This window comes from Macrotis lagotis, chromosome 5 (assembly GCF_037893015.1).
Source record: "Macrotis lagotis isolate mMagLag1 chromosome 5, bilby.v1.9.chrom.fasta, whole genome shotgun sequence".
NCBI lineage: Eukaryota > Metazoa > Chordata > Mammalia > Peramelemorphia > Peramelidae > Macrotis > Macrotis lagotis.
In genome coordinates, this window is record NC_133662.1 from 225,291,491 (window position 1) to 225,312,314 (window position 20,824).

Below are 20,824 nucleotides of genomic sequence, written 5' to 3' on the forward strand. Positions count from 1 at the left end.
CTGGCAGATTTAAAGTCTGGCTCAAGTCATTGGCCATCCACATGATCTCTACCTGGAAGCTGACAAAAAAATAAAAGAATTTCCCTTTTCTTTAAGTCCCTGATTTTTATGGTAAATTGCTCTAATCATGTCAAGTGATCAATAATAAAGAACAGGAATAGAAATTGTAAGTCATTTGACCAATAGTTATCTAAATTCTAATAGCCAGGTAGGCTACTCTAAAGCTTTGATATCTGTTGTCAGTTATATGTTCCTATGAGAACTAAGATCCTTTTTAATGCTAAGTGGACATTTAAGTGAAACAATGAGGAATTTTTGAGACATCAAGATATGATTCTCTATTATAAGTCTTAAATTCTGTTTTAAAGAAAGGAATGTGAGTCAACTAAATATATCAGAAGAAGGATGACCTATGGTCTATTTAGAAATATTTTATAGAGAAAAATTCATTTTTAGCTAAGGTTGGTTGAATCATTATTTTTATAATAGCAAAAGCTTAGAACTTTTTTATTTGTCAATTGCTTACTGTATACTCTCTTCTAAATTGATTATCAAATGTATATGCTACAAACCCAAGATAATTTGGCAATCTTTAGTGAATTTATTTTTAAATACAAAAGTTTTTTGTTAAGTGGTGTAATATCCTCCTAAGGGGGAATAATTACAGAGTTTTATTTTCTGCTGATGAAAATATGAGCTTGGATTTGATTAAAATGTTGTATTAGAAAGTTCTTTTCTCAGAAAGGAAGACCTCTACAAGCGGACTTCAAGCAGCCTCTAGAGATACAGAAGAATATCAGATGTCTCCAAAAGAAAGAAAAATTGAACCAGAAGTTTTTTATTGTTTACCTTCTCCATCTTACATATATTTGTTTGGGTTATTTAATCAAAGGTGACTGCTCCCTTTTGACCAGATTGGGAAATGAATCAGACCTATGGTTTGGAGTAGAAATGATAGGGTGAGACACGGTAACAAGATTTAACTATAATACCCCCAAATGGAAGAATGAAGACCCACAAATGATTTTTATAAAAGCAAAAAAAAGTATAGAAACACATTTCATATTAGAAAGAAAAAGGAGGGATGGAAAGAAATGAAATATTTTGTGTTTCCATAAAAGGAAGAAGGACCGAGTTAATCAGTAAAATACAGTGGAGATAAACTAATCCATATCACTTAACTGCATCCTGATTGAACAATACCAAGTAGACAAGTAGATGGGTGTGTAAGTCAAGACGATTAAGGCAGAAGTAGGGTGACTTGGGTTACTCGAGTTCATCACTCTGAGCATGCTTAATAAGCTTATGCATATTAACTTCTCCAGTCCAGGAGAAGCTTAAGAATCATTATAACAATATGTGACATATGTGGAGGCATGATTAGGGTGGAGGAACGTTTCAAGGAGTAACATTCAAGAGGTACACAGGGAAATTGGGAATGACTTGATCCCCAATGAGGGAGGGAAGTAGAGTTTGAGGGATGGGGGTAAAAGTTGCTAGTTTTCTACTTCTGTATATTTAAGTTCTAAGAAATAAAATTTCAGCATGGAGACATTATGTCTTATTTGGGATGAATTTTATGTTGGAATGTTTGAAATTTAAGAACTCCTACGGAACTATATGCAAATTATTTGCAAGTCATCTAAAGATGTTCTCATTGTTTTAAAGGATCCTGGAAGCAATGGTCTGTCTTTGATGACATAAGCCTTTCTTGCAGAAATTTATTAAATTTTTAAATTACTACATTCACCCTTGAGTCTTTGTTTTTCCTTTAAGATTTATTTAACAGTCTCATTGGAGTTTGTCATGGTAGGAGTATAGCACTGCTGATGGTGGTATGGCATTTTCCTGCAAGTGGCAATTGCATTGTCAGGCTCCTGTCATTCACTCCTTTTGCTCATTCAGGAAATCAATCTGCCTGCTCTGGGAAGGATGACTGTTGATTAGTTTCGATGACAAAACCTACCCCAGCTTTATGATGCTCCCTTTCACTGTGGCCACTCCAGAAAGATGCCTTCGGCTGCTTTCATGGATATTGACATGAAATGTTCTCATCTGCCCATTCTACTGCATACTTGGGGGAAACAAGTTTTAAGGGGTAGCCCTTAAATTCACTAATAGGTTTGAGAGCCCCTTGGTTACTTTCTATCTGGTTTAGCCTGTTTACCAAATAGTTTATTAGAGTGTGGCTACTGTGCATGCCTCTGTTTCTTGGAATCACAGGTGAAAGATAGGTGGCTCAGGTGGACATCAAAGTTGGAAAGCAGCCCTGAAAGGGCTCAGTAGCCTTTACATCAAAGGGACTGTTCTGCCTGGAACACACCTAACTCCATTTTTTTCCCCCAGGGTATATCACTTTAATTTGCATCTTGAGCTCCTTTTGCTCTTCAAAAAACATAATACTATTCCCCTCTTTGGGTTTTGGTAGATAAAATAGTTTTGTTATTCAATTTTTCTTTATGTTTGAAAGTGTTCCTCCTAGTCATTTATAAATTTGTTATTTGTTGGAATTTCTAAATATAACCAGTATGTGTTTTGGAGTATGAACCATAAGAATTTTTTTTCCAGGAGACAATCTGTATTCTTTTGATTGACACTCTGTTTTCTATGTTCTGAGCAGTTTTCTTGTATTATTTCATATTATAATATTCAGGTATTTTGTCGTCTTTATGCATTCTGTCTTTGAGATCAATGTTTTGTCTGCATGGAGATAATGCTTTTTTAAAAAATATTATTGCTTTTTTGCTTTTTTCCCCAGATTGTCTTATTTGTGTATTTGTACTCCCATTTGTCTCTGGATTCAAGTGTTTCTTGTCTTCCAATTATTTCTAGTGTGGGCCATAAATTCTGTTTTCACACTTATTTTTTAAACCATTTAGAGACATTCTGCTATGATTTCATAGTCTTTTGTGAATTTACAGAATTCTCTCTCATTAAATGTTGATTTATTTTCCTTATCTTGCAGTATTTATTCATAATTATTTATATGCTTTTAACTTGTATATGTATTTGTGTGTGTGTGTGTGTGTGTTTGTAGTTGACTTCTAATAACAAATATGAAGCTCTCAATTATATCAATGGTTACTGGTGCCAGCATTCTGAAGAGGAAGGATTCTCATACTTGAATTTCCATAACTTAGACAACACCAAGTCTTTAGGCATGAGTAATTTCCTTACTTGTTAGAGTTCTCTGTTGGATGGGGAAAAGAATGTGGAGAACAAATAATTTATATTTGCTTCAGGCTTCTCCTAGTATTTACTTTGCCCCTAGACTACTAAACACTATTACACATTTAGTCTACAGGGACATTCAATTAGAATAGTTATGTTAATAGGCTTGAGAAATTTTTAAAATTACCCTACAAACACAAGGCATGTCACATAAATCTTGGGAAAATGGGAAAATGGGTTTTGTAAATTAAAAATGCTTTAATCCTTATTCTATTTCCCCACAAACACATCTTCTGAAATTTGCTATTTCTATCAAAGGCACCTGCAGCATCCTTCTAGTCACTCAAAGTTCTTAAGTTTAAAGACTGCTATCCTGTCCAAGAGAAGTTTCACTCTTATACCACATGAGCTAAACCACTGTCAAATCTTGTCATTTTAACTTCCACCACTCTTACATCTTTCTCCTCTCTTACACACCACTTGAATTTAGGACCTTATCACCACTGGCTTAGACTATGTTGATAGTTCTTTGCCTGGCAAAATCTATCTCCTCCCCAAGTCATCCTTCCCAGAACTGCCAGATTGATTTCCTGAATGAGCAAATCTGAGTTTTTCCATTCTCCTATTTAGTGAACTTCAGTAATTTCCCAATAGTTTCAACATCAAAAGATTACACTCTGGTCCCACCCTGTCTCTTCAAACATTGAAAAAAGGAGAAAGAATGAAAAGCATTTATTAGGTACTTCTCCTGTGGCAATCATTATGTTAAGGACTAAGAGAAAAGTGAGTTTCTCCCCTCAAGGGAGACGATATATGAAAAAAGAAAATAGTTGCAGAATGGAGTAGTTGTTCATCAGCGGAGCGAAGTGTTCTTAGAGTGCATCCACAGGCCTTATAGCAGTACCTGAGGATCTGGATGGCATATTTACAGGGCAAAGTGACTCTCTCCCCCATCTCTTTCTTCCTTCTTTCCACCCCCATCCCTCTCTCCCTTCCACCTACCCTCCCTCTTCCTCTCCTTTCTCCATCTCTCCTTCTCCCTCTCTTCCTCCTTCCTTACCTTCCCTCTTCCTTCCCCACCTTTCTCTCTCCCCACTCCCCTCTCATTAAAAGTGAATTTCTGGCATAATTGACTCCAATTTGTTCTATATCAGTCATCTTACTGTATATTTCCCCTGCAGGTACTACAAGACCAGAGGTAATTGGTTTCCTCCTTTAATGAGTACAAAAGACTTAATTGGTAAAGGATTTCAGGGACCCTTTTGTCTCCTTCCCTCATCTAGCCAGACAAGATCAATTCCTATTGATTTAGTGAAACTATACCTAATAAGAACACATATCTTATTTGTCTCTTGTAGCTAATGATATACATTTTCCTTAAAAAACATACTATTTTTTCTTTAAATATGGCCATCTGGATTGTAGTGAGCCGCCATTTTATATACTTTATATACTTTAAAAATATTGCTTGCTTAATTTTGAATGACATTCATCATCAATGGTTGGTGACCTGAATGTAATAAAGCCTTGCTTTCTAATTCATTCTTTTATTGATATTAGCTAGTTGAATTAAGAAAAGTTCATGTAACTCACTCTCTCCATCCCTCCCAACTTCTCTCTCTCTCCAAAGCACAGTTCAAATACCATCTTTTGCATGAAACCTTTTCTAATCTCTCTGTCTCTTCCTTCCTCCAAATTCCTAGCAACTTTTTCCCCCTTGGCTATTTTTTATGTACTTCTATTTACATTCTCTCCTTCAGCTAGACTTACCTTTTTGAAGGGCTGGACCAATTTTTTTCATCTTTGTATTCCCAATATCCTGCATAGTGACTGGTACATAGTAGATGACTAATGTTTTTGAATGATTTAACATTTTTAGTCTTTTGATATACACACATATATACATATGTATAAAACTAACAATCATTTAAACAATATTATGATCCAGTGAATCTGAGTCACAGAATTATAATCTTAAGGGTTGAAAAATATCTCAGAAGTCACTGAGTCCAATTCATGCCTGAAATCCCTTCTATAACATATCCAAGAAGTGGTTAACATTTTTGTAAAAGATTATCTCTGATGCAGTGTTTATTACTTACTACAAAAGACTTTTCTACTTTTGGACAACTCTAAATTTTTTATGATTAAGCCAAATCATCCCTCCATTCCTACAGGTTGGGACAAAATTTAAGACCAAATTGAACAAGTCTATCCTATGACAGCTCTCAATTGCTACCCTGTCCTTTTAAGTCTTCTTCCAACTCAACATCCCCCATTTTCACCCAGTCCTCTTAAGTAGAATGGTCTCCAATCTCCTCCTCTTAATATACCACTCCTTGAGATAAAGTTTTTCTTTTCTTTTTTTCTAAAATATTTTATATTTCCCTAATTACATGTAAAGTTTTCAACATTCATTTTTTGTAAGACTGAGTAAAAAGTTTTCAACATTCATTTTTTGTAAGATTGAGTTCCACATTTTTTCTGCCTCCCTCTCCCCTCCCCCCTTCTCATGACAGCGACTAGCTATGTTTTTCTTTAAAAATTCTAGAGTTGGGGCAGTTAGGTGATGCAGTGGATAGAGCACTGGCTCTGGAGTCAGGAGTACCTGAGTTCAAATCTGACCTCAGCCACTTAATAATTACCTAGCCATGTGGCCTTGGGCAAGCCACTTAACCCCATTTGCTTTGCAAGAAAAACCCCCAACCCCCCCAAAAAACCCTAAAAAAATTCAAGAGTCATAGATAATTCTCCAGATCCAGTCTGAACAATAGAAAGCACAGCTTCATGCTTGCCTCCCTTCTCCTGGACACTATGTCTATGTTTTTTGGAATATCACTATGTTGATTCATATCAAGCTTGCAGTCCTCTCTACTGCTCATATACTCATCTCTTCCTTCCTATACTTACTGGTAAAACCAAGTATAGAATTTTGTAATTGACCCTTTGGATCATTGAGTGTGTGCCATCATAGAACTGACTTCAGTCAGGAAAACCCAGACTCAAGTACTGCCTTTACAATAGCTACTGGTCTGTGACCCTGGGCAAGTCACTTGACTAAATTTTTGTTAAAACTAAAACTACAAGTTGTAGAGGGAATTTCCTTATCTAGAGTTTTAGAATGAAATTATAGATACAGTTCCTGACAGAAGAGTTGGTGGAACAGCTATATTTGCCCTTCCTAGTTCTCACTACAAGCTGATATTTAAGTCTCCAAAGGAATCTTTGATAGTCGTTCCATTTTCCTAATTTGGCAGGATACAATTGTGAATTAGAGAAGATCACAAAAGCTTGCTATAACTTATAGAACTCCAATATGACCTCCCATTAGCTAGTGTTCTGGACAGGAAAGTGGATTGTGTACATTGTGTGCATTCTTCTCTGAGGGCAAGATGAGGGAAGTTGGCATTCATCAGCCAAGGTAAGTCCAACAAAATGGGACTAAACAAAAGAATGCAAAGCCACATGAACTGTGACATGTAAGTTTTTTATTTTGTGATAAAAATGTTTTCATATAAATCTCATAACTACTTTTGGAGTAAAACTTAAAAAAGTACAAACAAGGCATACATTTTCATGATAGTAATCAGGAAAATGCGGTCATTTTAACGGTTATGGGTTCTTCATACAACAGAGAGGTGATACCACCTTTAACAGAAGGAAACAAAGGAGACAGGGACAGAGGGACAACATTGTACCAAAAACTATCCATGGGGGATACAGATAATAGGGTATGCAAATGTGCCCCTCCCCACTGCTGGTTGCCATACATTCAATGTACTTCGGTTCTTAAGGCAAGAAAACATTATACCTTTGGTTCATTACTACAGAAAAAACAGAAATAAAGATCATGGATTGTACCTAAGCAGAGCAATTACTGATTATTTAATGCAGCAGCATGTGAAACCCACAGTCTCTTTCTATTCAAGTCCCTCAAAAATGTAGATCAGAATTGGCTGCTGCAAAATTTTTGCTCTTTGGGGCAGGAGGAAAGGAAGTTTGACTAGCAGAATTTAAAAATCACATGGTACTGATAATTGTACTCTGTAAAAAAAAATCAGTCTTCATAAAAAACAAAGCATAGAATAGTGGAGAAATAGTTTCCTCAATCTTCTCACATTGGTTATATATAGAAGGAATCCTTAAAAACTAAAAAGGTGTTAAAATTGATGGGAGGCAGTGTTCTCTTCACCAATGAGGGCTCCTTTTGCTTTCAAGTGCCAGCTAACCTTTACATTCTCCTTTCCAAAACTTTGAGCTCCAAATGTAGGGGCTCTCAAGGAAGGAGAAAAAAATAGGTTTATCTATTATCTATATTCTTTCAATGGGATTATAAAAATGCTGGTATTTTTGATGGCCGAAAGACAGTAGTGGACAGGAAAAATAGGTTCTTTATAACTCAAATGTAGGAGACTGCTATAAGTTTTCATTTAGACAATCATTTGGGAATGCTGTTAAAACATCTGAATCATTGCAAATAAAGTATAAATGTATACTGTTAAAGTAGGTAAATAATGATGTAATTATCAAGTTACCTCTGACATTGATTAAGCAGAATAAATCAAACAAACCAATCAAAAAGATATTCACTCTCTGAGAACTTTTCACTGGTGACTGAAAAAAAGAAAATTAGCTGGATATCTTCTTATTCTCACAAGGGTTTGTTTAGTCTCTCATGATTTCAAACAGAGTTAATGGAGTTCAGCATTTCTAAATATTTCTGAACACTTTAGGACTCTTCTGGCTGTCTGTTGCTAGGCATAGCCAGTCACCAAGGGACAGGTTTCCACAAAAAAAGCCCTATTAGATACTTCAGACTCCTGTGTAGTCCCAAAAATGTCTCCGGGCAAGAATAAGGACTGCAGTTATTGCCAAATGGATAATTAATTCACTCATGAACACTTACAAAGTAACCAGGAAGAATGAATTCTCCAGTCCCATTCTGGAAATGTCAAGATGACGGTTTAGCTTTACATACAGTATCAATCAATAATCAGCTAACTCTTCTAACCAGATGGAAGAACGACTCTCCAAATATCAGTCTTACATCTATGACTGAAAATCATGTTAATGACCTGGTGAAAAGCATGAATAGGGTATAAATATCTAGTTAATGCTTGAGGTTGGGTGGCTTGACCATTTATGACAAGAGTAAAGTTGGGATGAACCTAGAGAATTAAAAAAAAACCCATTGGGGGTGAAAAATCACAATTTGAAAGTCATGACAACAAATACCTTTGCTGCTTTTAGCACCCATGAAGGGAAGGTCCTTAAGACTAGATATTAGTTTTCTAAAAAAAAAGAATGTTCTATTTGTTCTAAACAGATATTAATTAATTTTGGATTCCCAAAAGGTAAAGAATAGCCATGACTCCAATGGGTTGTCTCTCAAAAGGTCAGCTGCAATGGTTCAATATGCTGCCATTAGGTTCATGTTAGAAATTTTTGAACTGGGTTGAGGACAAACCATTTTTTTCCAAAGAGGTGTAGAGAACTTACTAGGTGTATATAGATTAGAGCAACTATGTGTATGAAAAAAGGCTAGCATAAGGATCTGGACCTAGAGAGAAGACTATGAAGGGAGCACTACTAAGCTAAGGAGTATTGTCACTCCTCAAGGTGTTTCAACCTGGGATTTCTTCTTGGAGAGGTAAGCAGTAGAAAGAACCCAAAAGCCGTGAGTATCACAGAGTAATTTAATTTGAGGATGAAGGATATGATAGGTAGAAGAAGAGTCCTCCAACTTTAGCCACTGGCAGTGGATGAAGACCTTAGGAAATAATAATAGGGCCAAACACCTACTGAATACAGACATCCCAGAATGACAAGAGGTCATTTCTCCTCTTGCCTGTGTAATTCAATGTACCTATGTTGCCTTGGCCACTCTCTCCACTGAAGGTGGCTGACACTGGAAAGCAGATGGAAGAACAAGAGCAATTTTCATCACCCTTGCAGTAAAAACTGATCACCCCTCCATCTTCTCTCTGGTTAGGATACAATGAGTACAATGGAAATGAACATTTCTTGAAGAAACATACTTCAAAAAGTTGTGGTGAGAATCATGACCAAAATAAACCCTATGAGGTTCCTGGGGGCATTTGGAAATGGTTATGGGAAGAGAAGACTAAAATCACCTTTCTGGGCAGGAATGATTAAAAGCATTAAATACATACATAGAGTTCTATAACATATACAGATGTGGCTAGACCACAGATAAGACATGTGGGATGAGAACTACTGATAAGAAGGTGCAAAAACACAAGCACCAAATGAAGGGAAAGTAATTTCAAGGATAAGGAGAGGAAGACCTCAGTCCCCAAGAGAGGACTTTTTGATCTAATCAACAGAAGGGACAGGAACCCAGGGCTTCACACATATTTCAAGATTCCAGGCTGTGAAAAAGAAGAGATTGTAATCAGTAAACCTGGTGGGTTCCCAAAAAGGAAAGAACATCCATGACTCCAATGGACAATTCTGAGTTCCCGAATGGCTTGGGGGGCAAGGTGTGAGGAAGAAGCCACAACCTCAAAGAAAACTACACACCCCCCAACAGATAGGCAATGATGATTAATATCTTCCATTTAACATCTGAGAAGGGCAGAGAAAAACCCCTCTTGGTCCTGCTCTAGGAGTTCAATTTCAAAGTTTCTTCATTTCCATTCTGGATGACCTTCATTTTGTTCATCAGCAGCAATAACCACATGCCTGTCAGTCAGTTCAGTACTAGTGGTCACCCTCTTTCATGCATAGACCTGCATATTGGTGCGTGGTGGGGGCTCAGCCATGTGTGCCCCAGGCCCTCGCTGGCCTCCACCAGAACCCCCAGGAGTAGGGCTGGTGGTCACATCTGACCAGTCGGAGGCAGAGTGAGGGGAAGAACTAGACCACTGGTCAGGAGATTCTGGGGATGGTGTCAGATATGGGTGTTCACCCTGGAGGTGGCCACTGTGGCTGGGGGTTCGCTCAGCAGCAGTTGAGGAGGCATAGCTGTGCTGTGATGGGGGTGTGGGATACTTCCCCACAGAGCTTGGGAATGGGTGGTAGGATGGGAGGACAGTCTGAGCTGCCTGCCCATCCTGCTGGGGCATCATGCCGGTGGGAAATGCCACACTTGGTAATCGGGCCATATCAGGGATCTGGTACATGGTAGGTAAGGGGCCAGCAACAGCTGGAGGGCAATTGGGTTGTGGCTGGGTAGCCCCAGCTGTTTGGGCAATACTGCCTTTGGGGATCAGCTGGAAAGTCATAATGGGGGGCAGGGGCTCTCGGGAGGTGGCTATGTGCTTCCCATCAGGTTGCCCTGGTCGATTCTGTGGTGCCAGGACTGAGTGGGCACCCTCAGCAGGGGCCAGAACCATTCCAAACATCTCATTGTACTGGCTCTCATTAATCTCCATCCGACTCATCCAGTCAGCCGGGACGGCAACTGGGTGCAGCCTGCCGGAGTTCCCACCACTGCTACTGCCCGGTGGCACAAGGTGATGATGGGTCAGCAGCTGACTAACAGAGGGGAGTACTGTGCTAGCTCCATGGGTTAGAGGCTGCATCTCATGTAAGTTAGAGAAAGACACTGCATGCTGGGTGTGAACTGGTGCAGGTGGAGCAGCAGTGGCCAGCATCGGGTTGGGTGATGCTTGTAAGAGCCCAGGTGATGTGATCATGGGAGAAGATGTGGTATCAGAAACATAGGTGTGAGGGGATTCCAGAGAATCAACCGGAGAGAGGGTCACTGAGCTCTCAGACAGCTGGCCCTTGTCACTCAGAGACTTCTTCCTACGCCCACCCTTGGAATCTTTGGCCTCTTTGGCAAGGTTGGGTAGACTGGTGGGCACGGCACTTTTGGCATTGGGACGCCTGGGCTTCTTGCCCACAGGGGTGTGTTTCAGGTTGAGGAAAGATCTGTTGGGTCCACAGATGACGGGTGAGAGGGCTGAGGTCAGCATGGTGCCAGGGGGGCTGTGGGCCACATTGTACTCATTCAGGAGACGCACGATGTCATGATGCATGCGGTCACGGGCCACATCCCTGGGTAGTCGATCCATGTGGTCCGTGATGTCCCGGTTGGCAAAGTGATCCAATAGAATCTTGGCTGCTTCATAGCTCCCTTCTCGAGCAGCAAGGAAAAGAGGTGTCTCCTCCTGTCAAAAAAAAAAAAAGACACCCCCCCACAGGGAATGTAAGGATCCAAGAAGGAACATCTTGGTGATTCAGAACAAGAACAAAATTACTGCACCAATTAAGAACTAGAGAAGAACAAGCATGCAGATGACAGTCAAAGTCAGCAAGAATAAGGAAAGCATAAAGAAGGGAGGGGTATGAGGGACAAAGGGGAAAGAAGGAAAAAGGCCAAAGGAGAAAGTGAATGTGCAAAGAGCTGCCATACAGTCAGAGACTGGGAAAGGTCCCTGCCAAGAGGGATCAAGCTAGGAGAAAGAGGAGAAGAGTGAGACAAGGGAGGGTGACCAGCGGAAACACCCACGGAGCAGCTGCCTGGGCAACATGGCACCTTGGGCATGGGGGGGGGGGGGCCTTGGACAAGTTGGACACATCTGCTCCATTTTCCTACAGTTACAGACATTTGAAGGGGAGACAGAAGAGCCAAGTTTCACAACACTGAATGAAGCACAAGGAATGGGGTCTTGATGTCCTGAGCATCCCTAGAAGCCTCTCCATGGTCAGGGCCCAATCTGTACCTTGTTGTCCTGCATGTCCCTGTTGGCCCCATTTTTCAACAACACCAAAGTAGCCTCCACGTTGTTGACAGCAGCTGCCCAGTGGAGAGCAGATTTCCCTGCACATGGAAAAACAACCACTTCAGATGTAGGCAGAACCTGGGAAGCTTATGCCTCTGATCTGTCTAATGACCAGAGACCACCCTCCCAGTCCGAAAGGATACTGCTTTGCTTGGGAAGCATCAGTGACCTCTGGAAGATAGTGGGTCCCGCAGTGGGCTGAAGAATGTTCTGAGCTTGGGTAGAACTGACCCCACCACTACTGCCAACTGTTTCAGCCCAGTTCTGTTCGCAGTGATGGATGGGGGCTAGGCCAGGGCCACACAAGGGGCTGGTCAGTCCTTAGCCAACCATCAAGGTGCTGTTCTACAAGTAGCCTCATTCAGCCAGAGAGGCCATTAGAAGAATGATTTCTCCACCACAGCAGCGCCATCACCACCATCTACTAAGTTGGAGAGGGTTTGTGATCTGAATCAGTGGTGGAAAGACCCTCAGAAATAAAGTATGGCTCTAAGAAAAAGCACTAGACCTGCGAGGCAAGGGAGCTGGGTCTGAACCTCAGCTCTGATATTTCAAGTTTATGAGAGATGTCTAACTTCTCTATACAGAGTCCAATGTTCGAGCTTTCTGGAGAAAGAACAATTGTCATTGTTATTGTTATTACCTGTCTCCTCAGCAAATACTACTGAACTGCCTAAATGAGCTCTAGAACTACTCAAAAAATTTCAGCCTAACAATCTATACATAAAAAAATCAAGTGGATAAAGAATGCCTAATGTTCAGTCCATTAGGAAATGCAGTTGGCTCATAAATAAATAAATAAATACCATATGGACAATGAGTTGGATCCAGAATAAGAAAAGAGCAGGTGTAACTCCATTTGGGAAGTGTGAAGCATTTTTAGTGACCACCCCCTACCCCCAAATGAAAAAGAACCTCTCTTTGGAACATCAATATTCTTTCTAGATGCTAGATAGCTGTGAATCACAAAATCAAAATTGTGGATGGCGCAGATGGCAATGGAGCAATATGTGGCAGACATAAAAAGACTAGGGTGAGCACATTCCCAGTGAGACCTGTATGTGAGAAATGGCCCAAGTCATTCAGAAGCTGTATAATTGGAATAGGTGATGGGGTGGTCATGTTCTGAGAGAGAAGGACAAGTCAATTCCAGCATTTGCACTGGTAGTTATGGAACATAAAAAAGGCCTTGCAAGTTTTCCCCTGCCCTGGGTAATCCCCCTATGGAAGATTTATGGGAAGTCCCAGACACCAGAATCAGCCCCTGGGTGAGAGGCTGTGTCTGTGTCAGCTGCTTCCAGGAGAAGGAATTCCCCCATTGATAACTCCCTCAGAATATACTATGTCTTCTGAAGACATGTCATGAATCTATGAAAGCTCTCTTTACCAGACAGTTTCAATAGATTCAATCTATGACCACCTTAGCCTAACTGAGCCTTGGCATTCTCATTAAGGATAAGGCAGCAGCTTCCCCTCTCTCCCCATTGCATGTTACCATGGTCATCCACTGCATTAACATCTGCTTGGCAGTTGATCAGCTCAGCCACCATTCCTTCTACAGCCAGGCGGGCAGCTAAGATCAGGGGTGTTGTCCCATCATGCATCCGGGCATCCAGATCTGTCACCCGGTTACGGATTAAAATCTGGAAGGGATGAGGTCAAAGTCATCAGACAGAGGCAGAGTAATGAATGCAGACAGTGAATTGGCAGGATGGTATAGTGAGGAGTGACAGAGAGTATCTGTGGTCTTCCAAAAGACAAAGGCACAACTTCTCTGGGCTTGAAAGAGTTGGTCTATAACAGGGTCCCTAAGGTACCTCTGAGCTCTAATGATAACATGTAAGGTGCGATGGATAGAATATCAGGCTTGGAGTTTGGAAGATTCACCTTCCTGAGTTCAAATCTGGTCTCAGACACTTATTATGTGATCCTGGGCAAGTCACCTAACCTTGTTTGACTCGGTTTCCTTATCTGTCAAATGAGTGGGAGAAGAAAATGGCAAACCACATCAGTACCTCTGCCAAGAAAACCCCAAATGGGGTCATGAAGAGTCAGAAATGATAAAAAATGATTAACAAGCCTCTTTTTGGTCCAAGTATTCTTCTATAGAAAATGGAGAAAAATATCTGCTTCTTCCTCTCTCACAGAGACACTATATACACAGAATCTATTATACAGCTATTATACTGCATTTTACATACATTAAAGTATGAAGTATTATATTACTACATTAGTAATATATCTTATATATAGCGTTATACTATGACTGTAAGTACTATATATTATGAAGTATTCTTAGAATTACTCTGATTTTTTTTTCTCCCAGACTCTTTACCTGGAAGACACCTTGGGCATCTGCAGCCACTGCAGCATGAAGAGGACACCGCCCCATGTTGTCCTGGGCATTGGCATCTGCACCTGCATCAAGGAGACGCTTTGCAGCGTCTGCCCTGGAATATCGAGCTGCCAGGTGCAGAGCCATCTCCCCAGTCCGGTCGGTCTGCGCCTGAAGACTAGCACCCTGATAAACCAGGTCTGTAATGATGTTGGCTGAAGAGTCATCTGCTTCTTCGTCATCCTCACTCAAGTCAGAACTGCCTCCTCGGAGGGATGCTAACATCAGCGGCGTACAACCATCTGGGGGGGGGGGGGGGGAAGGTCAGAGATGCATTCTGAAGGAGAAGGAAGACTGTCCTCAAGCAGACTATGCTGCAGTGAGATGCTATTGGGACTGGATTCTACTTTGGGGGAAAAAAAGGTCCCTGGACCACTTCATGCTAAATCATTGGCATTGTTATAACATTTGCCTATTACATTTAAACTAGGGTGCTTTCTGGGGGAAATGGTGACAGAAATGTAAGTATTCACCCTTATTCAATCTGCAAGCTATTCTATGGGAAGTTCTAAAGTTGAAATTACTAATCAAAAGGATCCAGTCCAAGGGTATCAACATCCCTATCCAACTTCTAAATAATAATGGTAAGACAACCCATACACAGAATTAAAAAAAAGAAAATCAAACTCTGACAAATTATTTTCATAATTATCTAAACTCAACTAGACACTAGCTTCCTATTTCTTTGGGCTTAATTTACTTATCCTACTAAATTCTAAGATTATTAACTTCAGATCTTGGAATCTTATTCCTCCTCCTTTCCCTACCAGATTCACACTATTCTTCAGGAATGTCTTTTAAGATTCGGATTTTTTTTCTATCTAAATATGCTCTATTTGAAGTCATGGACCTCTGTCTCCTCTTCCCTTGATCACTGGGTATCAGCCCATTCTTTCACAGGCATTTTCCAGATACTGGAAACATCAGAAAAAGGGAGAGGATTGCTAAGAGGAACATGTCCTGGAGTCTATAGAACAAGAGACCTCATGACACCAACCTGGTCCCCTGACGTTCACATCCAGCGCATTCACCTCTTGCTCGGCTTGAGGTGGGGTGGGGGCTAGGGATGGCGTTCTCCGAATATCTGCAGCTTCAAGGTGCTGTTGGGTCCACTGGCGTCTATCTATTGGGTCATCTTCTTCCGAAAGTAGAGCTTGATCTTCAGCCTGGAGAGGAAGACATGATACACATTTCCAGTGAACGTAGGGTTTGGAATCCCCTAGGATTCCATTCAGCCTTGCTCCATATGTGCTTACAAGTTCCTCTTCTCCCCAAGTAATCACAACCCACCCGGCCTTCTCCTTCTTTGTGTCCTCAACTCAGGACACATAATATCCAAACTTCCTTAACATTTTAATGGAAGACTTGGAAAGTGAAGCTAGGATGGGACTAGTTATTTACCCAGCAGATTTTAACTTGTGGACAAAAGAGACGTGGGAACCAGGGATCCTGGCAGACTTTCTTTCTGAACAATGAGAACTGAGCTCTCCCACACTGCCTAGCCATGTGCTAGAAGACCCTTTTCTTCCCCCATCACCCACATCATATAACACCTGTAGGAGTGGGGCAGCCCAACAAGTCCAGGTAGGGAAGCTACGACTCCATGTCGAGGTTACCTTGCTTCTCTTTGCCTGGGGCGCGCCATCATCTGCCCAGTGATCACTGGTACTGGAGTCAATCAAGTTACTCTCTGAAACTTGGACTGACAGGCTCCTAATAGGACAAGATTTGGTGTTATTTTTAAAGAATGGGAAAAAAATAGAAGTGACATCACAGATTCATCTTTGGTGATTAAACGTACCCAGAGAGTGATTGTGGCTTCAGGACAACTCAGTCTGAATAGCCAAGTAAATGTGGTCTAGTGGGCAGAGCTTAAGACTTTATGTCTGAGTTAACAACATCTAGTTTGGGCACTGTGAAGAGTGAGGAGGTGAAATCTCTTACTTCAGTCCCACAGCATCTTGTCCAACTGGCTCCCGGCGCTTATGGTTGTTGGAATCCCGACGTAAGATGAATCCTTCTGGTAGCCAGAGAGAGCCATGCTTACGCTTGCGTTTTGCCATGATCACTCCCAGGAGGATGACCAAGAGGAGGAAGACAAAGGCCACAGCCAGCAGGTAGAGAAGTTGGGTTGGCTTGGTATCCAGAGACTCACCTGAAAGGCCAGCCGACCCAACAGATTAATTAGGATGCATTTCAATTGATCAACCATTCTGTCCTTGTCTTGAAAAGAATCAGAGGACTTCCTCCCCCTTTCCGTCTTCCCAAAGTATGCATATCCCCTTCTCCTCTGCAGTGATGAGCCTCCCCTCCCAACCCCATCCTGTTCCACCCCCCAAGTGCTCATGCCACTCACTCAAGACAGACACAAGGGGATAGGAGAGGGTGCCCTGGATGGCATGAGAGGCCAGAAAGGCTGCAGCAGCATCGGTGTTTTTGAAGCATTGGTCAGAAGCTTGGACACACTGGCGGTTATCGATTTCTAGGAATACTCGGGAGCTGCGAGATACAACCGACAAGATGAGAGGAGGGGTTAACCGAAGCTAAGTAATAGAGACCAGAGTCTGCCAGTTAAGACATCAGAAAGGGATGAAGAAGCCCTGTTTCTATGAGCCCATCACTATTCTATTCACTTCTGAGTATTGCTTTTGCAAAGAGCTCAGGCATCCCGACCCTCAGCTCCTAAGTCACCAGGCCCTGTGTGATGGAAGGCAGGAACCAGGACCAAAACTGGGAAAGCTTATCCTTAGCATCTCAGCCCTTCATCTCTTTGTCCTCAACAACTGCATCTTAATGTTACTAGAGTGCCCTTGTCCGAACTGTCCCATGATTAGATTCCCTTCTCCTTCCTCATTCCTTTACTATCCTGATTTCAGTTAATACTCATGAGAGACAAGCACTAGATAAACTAATTTTGATTAAGATGTGTGACTGAGCTACTCTTGGGCCATTTTCATGTTACTTAGAGAGGGTAATACTTAATAAATGATCTGTTTTGGATCTAACATTTACATGTTGTCAGCCTATTGACCAAATTAAATGAGTTTTGTTTAAAATTTGTACTTTGAGTGGATCTCTGGGTATATAGGTTATAATGGTGATAATGATGATGACAAATGATCTTAGATTCAGCAGTCAGCCTACCCTGCCACTTCTCTCTCTGGCTCATCAGGAAGGGATCTCCGGTGCAATGTTGACTTTCTATTCACTGGCATCTTCTCGCCATAATAGGGGAACACCATGAAGGCCCCCTGAGAGTCTCGTTTGATGCGCAGGTTGGTGTGAAGCAGGGTGCCCAGGGACCGCAGGAAGCTATGGACATCCTGGAGCAGCTGCTCAGGGGGCATCAGCACCACAATGACCAGGGTGCCCTCAGCAAGGTTCTCAGGCTGGTCAGTGGCACAGTCCAGTCCATCCCAGTCACACTCCTCATTGTTGCAACCTTGGTCACAGTGGTTGTCACTGAAGTGGTCAGCACAGTATTGGTCATACCTGGGGAGGAAGAGGGCAGGGAGGAGAGAGAAGATCAAGACTTAGTAGTAGACACAACCGTCTGTCTTTCCACCAAAATTACCATCAGTTCACTTACCCTTCTTGCAGGGCTAGCTTAAGTCCCATTTCTTCCTTTATAGGCTTTCCTATAAACTACTCTGCTTCCAGGTAACACTTCTTGTCCTCTACCAAGCTTCATGACTGAGCTGAGACCCTCATTTCAGCACTTAATGATAAACTTTTTTATATTACTATCAATATATTACTATATTAACTTTCTATATTACTACTACTATTTCTCCATGGGACCATAAGCCTAAAGTATTGACACTTTTTCATTGCCCTATCTTTAAGGTCCCTAAATCTGAGTTACCCACAGAGCAGATTCTCAATAAATACATGCTGAATGAAAGGAAGAATCAGTGAATGAATGGTGAGAACTCAACTCCCAGTTCCTAGTTCAGGGCTATGGATGAATTCTCAGTATTAAACTAAATCTTTTGTGAGTAAATAGTTTGTGTTACATGCCTTTAGCTACTTCCCCCTTAAAGGCAAACCAACTCTTGCTCATCCTTTGCATAATTTAAATCTTGAGAGACTACAGCTTCATTTCTAAATCTTATTCTCTTTCTCCAAAAGGTTTTGGGGCACATTAAAACAAAACAAACAAAATTGGGTGGGGGTCCCTAAAAAAACAGCTAGCTTGACTTTCCCCAGTTTTATTTCCATTGCTCTCTGATGGGATTAAAGTTATCTAAAAGTTAGAAGGGAGAATGAAAAAAAAATGAAGTTTGCAGAATTCCTCTGAACAATCAAGAGTCAGGTATCATTTCTTTCCCTAATAGCAGGACTAATATAGGCAACAAATTCTGGCCCCTGAACCAAGAAGATTTTGGAGATGCCAGGCCTAAGGTTGCCATCACTTGCCAGATGCAGTGGGGACAACCCTGTTTCTGGTATCGGGGGCCAAGTTATGTTCCTTAGAGCAAGGCATCCTGCCCCTCTGCAGAGCATGTCTCTCCCCTTGACAAGCTACCAGCTGCTCTAACTCTAAGCTAATGCTATTGCAAAAAATCAAATAAGATGTGGTTATCTGAGAAGCATTTTGAGAAGTATAATGTGATAGTTTCCCCCCTATGGCATTAAAGGGCTTCATTCTTTGCTGCCTAGTCACTAAGAGGACTAGAAGGAGATAAATATGATTAGATATTTAGAGTATTATTTAGTTAGTGATTAATATTTAATGTTAAGGAGCTAGCAGGACTTGGGTCTTTGTGCTTTCTACACCACAGATCCCTTGTGTGTCATCAGGGTGAGTTTTTTCCTAGTCCTGACTAGAACCTCCTGATAAATCTCAATAGGGGAAGCAGAAGTAGGTGAATGGGAAAGAGAGGAAGGGCAGGAGAGGGGATTACAGACCTTTCCATCCATTCTGTAGGCAGGTTAGCGTAGGAGGCCGCCTAGGAGCAGGGTTACATCACTTCCAAAATTATCTCTCCCAGGGTCAGGAGAGCAGCAAGTGAGAAGGCAGAGACAGGCAGAGGCAGAGAGAGAGAGGGGGTGGGTGTGCGGATGGATGAGCATCCCTGGGCCTCTGGCAGCGAGGGAGGGCGGCGTGATGGGGCATGGCCTACAAAGCAGAGGCAGCTTGGGCTGAAGCACCGGAGCGGTTAGGAGCAGAAGGGAGAGAGACCGGCATGTGTTAGTGACAGAGCGCCACGTGGCTTCCCGGGACCCCCACGGGCCCCTTACTTGCACGTCTTGCTGTTTCCCTGGCACTCGAAGTTGTCGAACAGACACTCGGCCGTGTTACACAACTCATCACACCGATGGTTGATGTAATCCCAGCAAGGGAGCGGGGAGCTGCAGTTGGCCCAGGGGTTCTCCACGGTCAGCGAACAGTCGCCCCCGTCCCACTGGCAGGCATGACTGTTGCAGTCTTTGTCACAGATGCCATCCCGCGCCTTGTCGATGCAGTGCCGGCTCAGGCAGGTGGGTGGGGGGCCATCGGTGGGGCCCGCTGAGAACTCACAGTGACTGCCCCAGAAAGATGGGGGGCACTGGCAGCTGTAAAAAGGTGGCTTCCTCTGAGCAGAACAGCTGCCACCATGCTGGCAAGGGCTGCTGGCACAGCCCATCTCACAATCCTCGGGCCGGGGGCAGAAGCAACGTGGCCCCAAGGTCGTAGGCACACACTGCTCCCCTTTCTTACACTTCATGTGGCCGCAGGTACTCTGGCATCTTGCCCCAGAGAATCCCTTTGGAGAGAAATGGAAGATAATAAGAGGGAAAGTCCAGCAGAGTCTACAGTTCTATCTCTGCAAGCCATCAGAAACCATGCTGACCTAGAAGAAGGTGAGCCTGTAGTTCTCAAGGGACATGAGGACAAAAACACTGAGCAACAGAAACTTTATAAGGAAAAATATCCTCCCAACTAGAATTTTGCCAAAGTAGAGATGGCCTAGGGAGGTAATGGGTTCCCTTTCTCTGGAGATTAAGAAGAGGTGCAAGGACTGACGACTTGTTAGAAATATTGACTAAAGAATATTTGTTCCAGGCATGGACAAGATCAGTTGGTCCTTCCAACCATGAAAGTCTAATCTGGCTTGAACCATCTGTGTGAGCTTGGATTCTGGGCCCTAGTTGATTCATCTATAGAATAAAGGGATTGGGCTAAATACTCATCTAAATAAAATAAAATGAAATATTTTTCTACAAAATAAACATTCAACTATAAATAAAGGCGTAGCCCAATGCCTTTATTTTATAGATGAATAAACTGGGGCCTAGAGCCCAAGCTCTCAAAATTGAGGGTCCCCTATAGGGACCCTCAAATTCCACTCCCCCTTAGATTGAGTTCAGACTCCCATTTCTAATTACCATGTGAATATGAAGGTATTATTAAGAAGAGAAAAAAATCACTCCAAGGAGTTCTGGGGCACTCAGCTTTCTCTTAAGAACTTCCCAATAGTCTTAACCATGTAAGTGTTACTCATGTTCCCAGTTTTTCGAT

General features: G+C 42.0%; 1 protein-coding gene across 2 annotated transcripts in view; it reads right to left on the minus strand.

The window, feature by feature from the left end:
* Window positions 1–6,639: 6,639 nt before the first annotated feature.
* The window catches only part of NOTCH2 (notch receptor 2), a 160,066-nt gene continuing 145,881 nt past the window's right edge, over window positions 6,640–20,824 (minus strand). For both annotated transcript variants that reach the window (XM_074188582.1, XM_074188581.1), the window contains exons 25-34: window positions 19,564–20,069; window positions 17,464–17,811; window positions 16,676–16,818; window positions 16,264–16,474; window positions 15,936–16,032; window positions 15,317–15,485; window positions 14,260–14,561; window positions 13,420–13,567; window positions 11,865–11,962; window positions 6,640–11,309 (exon numbers count right to left, since the gene is read on the minus strand). In XM_074188582.1, coding sequence (XP_074044683.1) covers window positions 9,912–11,309; window positions 11,865–11,962; window positions 13,420–13,567; window positions 14,260–14,561; window positions 15,317–15,485; window positions 15,936–16,032; window positions 16,264–16,474; window positions 16,676–16,818; window positions 17,464–17,811; window positions 19,564–20,069 — 3,420 coding nt within the window. In that variant the 3' untranslated portion in view covers window positions 6,640–9,911. The remainder of the gene's footprint in view (window positions 11,310–11,864; window positions 11,963–13,419; window positions 13,568–14,259; window positions 14,562–15,316; window positions 15,486–15,935; window positions 16,033–16,263; window positions 16,475–16,675; window positions 16,819–17,463; window positions 17,812–19,563; window positions 20,070–20,824) is intronic.